The sequence below is a fragment of the Oncorhynchus mykiss genome, chromosome 15 (genome assembly GCF_013265735.2).
Source record: "Oncorhynchus mykiss isolate Arlee chromosome 15, USDA_OmykA_1.1, whole genome shotgun sequence".
In the NCBI taxonomy this organism is placed as follows: domain Eukaryota; kingdom Metazoa; phylum Chordata; class Actinopteri; order Salmoniformes; family Salmonidae; genus Oncorhynchus; species Oncorhynchus mykiss.
The window spans coordinates 68,699,119-68,706,618 of record NC_048579.1 but is presented as its reverse complement, the minus strand read 5'-3'; the positions used below and the strand labels follow the sequence as shown (position 1 = coordinate 68,706,618).

At 46.7% G+C, this 7,500-nt stretch overlaps 1 protein-coding gene across 2 annotated transcripts in view; it reads right to left on the bottom strand.

Moving 5' to 3' along the window:
- Positions 1-7,500, bottom strand: part of LOC110506716 (plexin-A4) — a 488,023-nt gene that overhangs the window by 180,045 nt on the left and 300,478 nt on the right. For both annotated transcript variants that reach the window (XM_036945082.1, XM_036945083.1), the window contains exon 5: positions 6,703-6,803. In XM_036945082.1, the coding sequence (XP_036800977.1) occupies positions 6,703-6,803 (101 nt within the window). The remainder of the gene's footprint in view (positions 1-6,702; positions 6,804-7,500) is intronic.

Sequence of the window (7,500 nt, the reverse complement as noted above, 5' to 3'; positions counted from 1 at the left end):
ACTCACACACACACACACACACACACTAACACACAGACACACACACTCACACACACACACACACACACACTAACACACAGACACACTAACACACATACACACATACAAACTAACACACAGACACACACACAGACACAAACACACGCGCACACAAACACACGCGCACACACACACACACACACACACACACACACACACACACACACACACACACACAAACACACACACACACACACACACACTAACACACAGACACACTAACACACAGACACACTGACACTCTGACACTCTGACACTCTGACACACAGACACACCAACACACACTGACACTCTGACACACTGACACTCTGACACACACACACACACACACACACACACACACACACACACACACACACACACACACACACACACACACACACACTGAAGGAGAGAAGATGAGATGAATAGAGTCTATGGTGAGACACTGAAGGAGATAAGAGATGAATAGAGTCTATGGTGAGACACTGAAGGAGAGGAGATGAATAGAGTCTATGGTGAGACACTGAAGGAGAAGAGATGAATAGAGTCTATGGTGAGACACTAAAGGAGAGGAGAAGAGATGAATAGAGTCTATGGTGAGAGGAGAAGAGATGAATAGAGTCTATGGTGAGAGGAGAAGGAGAGGAGAAGAGATGAATAGAGTCTATGGTGAGACACTAAAGGAGAGGAGAAGAGATGAATAGAGTCTATGTTGAGAGGAGAAGGAGAGAAGAGATGAATAGAGTCTATGTTGAGAGGAGAAGGAGAGGAGAATAGATGACACAAACAAGGTCTCACTTTGTGACTTTGCCTTTGACCTCCAGTGGTGGAGCAACACAGACACACCAAGGCTGTGTTCTCTGTCTGCTAATGCACTGTCCACCCCTGAGACATCAACACACACACACACACACACACACACACACACACACACACACACACACACACACGCACACTTTACAAGCCCCTCCTTTCTTTCCCTCTGTCACTAGCTCTCTCTGCGTCACTCTTTCCTCACTTACTAGCTGTGTTCTCTGATTTTGGCAATTCAATTTCAATTCAAGGGCTTTATTGGCATGGGAAACATATGTTAACATTACCAAAGCAAGTGAAATAGATCATAAACAATACAAATGTACAGTGAACAAGTTCAAAAAGAATAAAGACATTTCAAATGTCCTTTCAAATCAAATCAAAATGTATTTGTCACATACACATGGTTAGCAGATGTTAATGCGAATGTATCAAAATGCTTGTGCTTCTAGTTCCGACCATGCAGTAATATCTAACAAGAAATCGGACAATTTCACAACAACTACCTTATGCACACAAGTGTAAAGTAATGAATAAGAATATGTACATATAAATATATGGATGAGTGATGGCCGAACGACAAAGGCAAGATGCAGTAGATGGTATAGAGTACAGTATATACATATGAGATGAGTAATGTAGGGTATGTAAACAATTTATAAAGTAGCATTGTTTAAAGTGGCTAGTGATACATTTATTACATCCAATTTTTAATTATTAGAGTGGCTAGAGATGAGTCAGTATAATGGCAGCAGCCACTCAATGTTAGTGGTGGCTGTTTAACAGTCTGATGGCCTTGAGATAGAAGCTGTTTTTCAGTCTCTCAGTCCCAGCTTTGATGCACCTGTACTGACCTCGCCTTCTGGATGATAGCGGGGTGAACAGGCAGTGGCTCGGTGGTTGTTGTCCTTGATGATCTTTATGGCCTTCCTGTGACATCGGGTGGTGTAGGTGTCCTGGAGGGCAGGTAGTTTGCCCCCGGTGATGCGTTGTGCAGACCTCACTACCCTCTGGAGAGCCTTTGGGTTGTGGGGGGAGCCGTTGCAGTACCAGACGGTGATACAGCCCGACAGGATGCTCTCGATTGTGCATCTGTAGAAGTTTGTGAGTGTTTTTTATCAGCCTCCTGAGGTTGAAGAGGCGCTGCTGCGATGGTTTTCTTTTTGGAGTCCGTGATTGACTGTAGACCCTGTAGACCCTGTAGACCCTGTAGAGCCTGTAGACCCTGTAGACCCTGTAGACCCTGTAGACCCTGTAGACCCTGTAGACCCTGCCACATACCTCTTGTGTCTGAGCCGTTGAATTGCGACTCTACTTAGTCTCTATGCTCACGCTTAGCTTGTTTGATTGCCTTGCGGAGGGAATAGCTACACTGTTTGAATTCGGTCATGTTTCCGGTCGCTTTGCCCTGATAACAGCCGTGGTTCGCACTATCAGTTTTACGTGAATGCTGCCATCAATCCACGGTTTCTGGTTGGGGAAGGTTTTAATAGTCACTGTGGGTACAACATCACCGATGCACTTGCTAATAAACTCACTCACCGAATCAACGTATACATCAATGTTGTTGTCCGACGATATGTGGAACACATCCCAGTCCATGTGATTGAAGCAATCTTGAAGCGTGGAATCCGATTGGTCGGACCAGCGTTGAACAGACTTGAGCACGGGCGTTACAATCTCTGATGTCTCTCTGGAAGGCAACCCTTGCTCGGATTTCGTCTACCTTGTTGTCAAGAGACTGGACATTGGCGAGTTGTATACTCGGGAGCTGTGCCCGATGTGCCCGTCTACGGAGCCTGACCAGAAGACCGCTCCGTTGGCCCCTTCTGCGGTGCCGTTGTTTTGGGTCGCTGGCTGCGATCCGATCCATTGTCCTGGGTGGTGGACCAGACAGTGGATCGGCTTCGGGAAAGTCGTATTCCTGGTCATAATGCTGGTGAGTTGAGAGGATGTTGGTGAGTTGGGAGGAACTATTGGATATAAGAACAACTTCTTATATCCAGTAGTTCTTCCCGGCTCTATGTAATAAGACTTCAGATTTCCTGGGGTAACAGTGTAAGAAATGATACATAAAAAAAAAAATACTGCATAGTTTCCTAGGAACCCGAAGTGAGGCGTCTCTGTCGGCGCCAGAAGTACTGTATATTATGTATATTATGTCTTAATAAAGTTTTGTAAGGATGTGAAAATAGTTAAAGTACAAAAGGAAACATGTATTAACATAAATCTGGGTTGTATTTACAATTGTGTTTGTTCTTCACTGGTTGCCTTTTTCTTGTGACAACAGGTCAGACATCTTGCTGCTGTGATGGCACACTGTGGTATTTCACCCAATAGATATGGGAGTTTATCAAAATTGGATTTGTTTTTGATTTCTTTCTGGGTGTGTGTAATCTGAGGGAAATAAGTGTCTCTAATATGGGCATACATTTGCCAGGAGGTTAGGAAGATCAGCTCAGTTTCCACCTCATTTTGTGGGCAGTCAGCACATAGCCTGTCTTTTCTTGAGAGCCAATTCTGCCATCGGCTGCCTTTCTCAATAGCAAGGCTATGCTTACTGAATCTGTACATAGTCAAAGTTTGGGTCAGGTGTTCTGCCACTGTGTACTCTCTGTTTATGGCCAAATAGCATTTGAGTTTTTTTGTAAATTCTTTCCAATGTGTCAAGTAATTATCTTTTTGTTTTCTCATGATTTGGTTGGGTCTAATTGTGTTGCTGTCCTGGGACTCTGTGGGGTCTGTTTGTGTTTGTGGACAGAGACCCAGGACCAACTTGCTTAGGGGACTCTTCTCCAGGTTCATCTCTCTGTAGGTGATGGCTTTGTTATGGAAGGTTTGGGAATCGCTTCCTTTTAGGTGGTTGTAGAACTTAACGGCTCTTTTCTGGATTTTGATAATTAGTGGGTATCGGCCTAATTCTGCTCTGTATGCATTATTTGGTGTTACCTGTGGCGCTGATGTTTAGACCGAGGTATGTATAGTTTTTTTGTGTGTTCTAGGGCAACGGTGTCTAGATGGAATTTGTATTTGTGGTCCTGGCAACTGGACGTTTTTTGTACCACTATTATTTTTGTCTTACTGAGATTTACTGCCAGATCTGACAGAATCTGTACAGAAGCACCCGATCATCTGCAAATAGTAGACATTTGACTTCAGATTCTAGTAGGGTGATGCCGGGTGCTGCAGACTGTTCTAGTGCCATCCCCAATGTGTTGATATATGTTGAAGAGGGTGGGGCTTAAGCTGCATCCCTGTCTCACCCCCTGGCCCTTTTTTGCCAATTTTAACCGCACACTTGTTGTTTGTGTACATGGATTGTATAATGATGTATGTTTTTCCCGCAACACCACTTTCCATCAGTTTGATGGGGTATTGTGTGTAGGCCAGCGACCTAATAAATCTCAATGTAATCCATTTTAAATTCAGGCTCTAACACAACAACATGTGGAAAAAGTCAAGGGGAGTGAGTACTTTCTGAAGGAACTGTGTATATATACTGAACAAAAATATAAACGCAATATGCAACAATTTCAAAGATTTTACTGAGTTACATATGAGGAAATCAATCAATTGAAATAAATTCATTAGGCACTAATATACGGATTTCACATGACTGGGAATTCAGATATACATCTGTTGGTCACAGATACCTTGAAAAAATTGGCCTCACAATGGGCCTCAGGATCCCAAACCATACCTGCCTATACCATAACCCCACCGCCACCATGGGGCACTCTGTTCACAACATCAGCAAACTACTTGCCGACAGGTCTGCTGGTTTGAGTTCGGTTGGATGTACTGACAGATTCTCTAAAACGATGTTGGAGGCGGCTTAAAGTAGAGAAATTAACATAAAATAATCTGGGAACAGTTCTGGTGGACATTCCTGCAGTCAGCATGCCAATTGCACGCTGTGGCAAACTGCACATTTTAGAGTGGCCTTTTATTGTCCCCCGCACAAGGTGCACCTGTGTGATGATCATGCTGTTAATCAGTTTCTTGATATGCCACACCTGTCAGGGGTGGATGGATTATCTTGGCAGAGGAGAAATGCTCACTAGCAGGAATGTAAACAAATGTGCTTTTTGTGCGTATGGGAACAACACTTTACATGTTGCGTTTATATTTTTGTTCATTGTTGTTCTCTGTCTCTCTTCCAGTTTGTCGCTCCCATCCCTGTGCTTTATGGTGTAATGCTTTAGTTCCACTGTGTTTTCTCTGTCACAGTAGCTGCAGCTTCTCTGCCCTTCCATGGTCCTCTGTGTGCCAGCAGGGCCGTGTAGGGCTGGAGGTGCTAAGCACACCTGCCTGAGATGTGCTCCACCGATACACAGAGGAGGGGTGGGGAGTGGAGAGACACACACACACACACACAGACACACACAGACACACACACACACACACACACACACACACACACCACCCCAGGGCGATCAGCAAGAGCACAAGAATCCAATTTTCAATTTAAAGTGGAGTGAGAAATATACCTGGCCCCTAGGGCCTCTAGCCAGCACTATCTCTGACTCCAATACAGTGGAGGGGGGGGGATGGAGTGGGGGTATGGGGGATTGGCAGCAACAATGTGTGTGAGAGAGGGCGAGATACAGAGTGAAAGACAGAGATAGAAAGAGAGAGAATGAGTGAGTGCATAAGAGAAAGAGAGAGATGAATAGAGTGAGTGAATGAGTGAAAAAGAGCAAGTGAGTTAGAGAGAAAGAGAGAGAGAGAGAGAGAGAGAGAGAGAGAGAGAGAGAGAGAGAGAGAGAGAGAGAGAGAGAGAGAGAGACTATGTGTGGGCTATCACGATACCCACATCCGCCCTAAGTTCTTCTGAGTTTTCTTCCTCCCTCTCCCTCTCTCTTCCTCCCTGTCCTGTATCCCTGTCCTGTCTCCCTGTCCTGTCTCCCTGTCCTGTCTTCCTGTCCTGTCTCCCTGTCCTGTCTCCCTGTCCTGTCTTCCTGTCCTGTCTCCCTGTCCTGTCTCCCTGTCCTGTCTCCCTGTCCTGTCTCCCTGTCCTGTCTTCCTGTCCTGTCTCCCTGTCCTGTCTCCCTGTCCTGTCTTCCTGTCCTGTATCCCTGTCCTGTCTCCCTGTCCTGTCTCCCTGTCCTGTCTTCCTGTCCTGTCTCCCTGTCCTGTCTCCCTGTCCTGTCTTCCTGTCCTGTCTCCCTGTCCTGTCTCCCTGTCCTGTCTCCCTGTCCTGTCTCCCTGTCCTGTCTTCCTGTCCTGTCTCCCTGTCCTGTCTCCCTGTCCTGTCTTCCTGTCCTGTCTTCCTGTCCTTGTCCTGTCTCCCTGTCCTGTCCCCCTGTCCTGTCTCCCTGTTCTGTCTCCCTGTCATGTCTCCCTGTCCTGTCTCCCTGTCCTGTCTCCCTGTCCTGTCTCCCTGTCATGTCTCCCTGTCCTGTCTCCCTGTCCCGTTTCCCTGTCCTGTCTCCCTGTTCTGTCTCCCTGCCATGTCTCCCTGTCCTGTCTCCCTGTCCTGTCTCCCTGTCCTGTCTCCCTGTCCTGTTTCCCTGTCCTGTCTCCCTGTCCTGCCTCCCTGTGTCCATCAGTGCCCTGGCAGTAATCATGGTCTTTGTACTCCCAGAGGAGTCTGGTTTCTGGAAGGTAAACGAGGCCAGGGGTTTTGGTTGGTAATGGATCTGAGGGGGCCTGGCAGCATGCCTATCCCCAGGAACCCTATCTGAGTCTGGGAGTGGCGGTAAGGCCCCTAAGTGCAGGCGTCTCATCCCTACTCAACCCACCCAGCCAACACAGACCACCTGTCTGTCCATGAGTCACATTTGATCAATACCACTCGACAGCAGTATTGTAGAAAACATTTCAGAAAACTTCAAACTGATGTAAATTGCTTTGTATTGCACTTACATGTTGTGCAGGACACACCAGCCACAGTGAGGGTCTCCTGAGCCCAGACACTCGCTGCAGGTGGAGTACTGGCCACAGGCTTCCACTGGTACCCTCGTCATCTACACAGAGAGAGAGATACACACAGAGTTATAGCCTGGTTACAGACAGAGAAACAAGGTAGGAGTGAAGGAGAGGAAGTGAGAAAGAGAGGAGGAGAGAAGGAGGGGAGTATGAGTGAAGGTATGGGTGTTGGGTTATTTCATGATTATCAGATATCAATATCAGCTCACACACAGACACCCTTCACTCCTCTTCAGTCAATACATATAGGACTCATCTCTGGTTCATAGTTAATCACTATGATTTATAACCATGCCAATGCTGACTGGCATTGACTGGCACTGACTGGCATTGGTATTGAGTGCCAGTGCTCTGGGGCAGGGCTGAAACAGACGGGAGAGTTCCACTCTGTGCAGAGGGCAGTGCCTCCTTGTCTCCATGGTAACAACATCGAGCGCTCCCAGTGTCAACTGCATTTGATTAATGAGCCGTCATTGGAGGATGACCGCTGTCACTCAAATTGGTTGTGGGTGACAGCAGGGAGGGGGGAAGGGGCAGAGAGAGGAGATCATCACAGGGACATCATGTCCCATCACTATGGGTTTATAGAGAAGGCACTGCTGTTCATGATATTGGTGTGTGTTTGTCCGTGTTTGTGCGTACGCACAGGCATGTATATCTTTGTGCGTTTGTGTGTATTGGTGTGCGTACAGGTGTGTGTGTGTGTGTTCGTGTGTGTGTGTGTGTGTGTGTGTG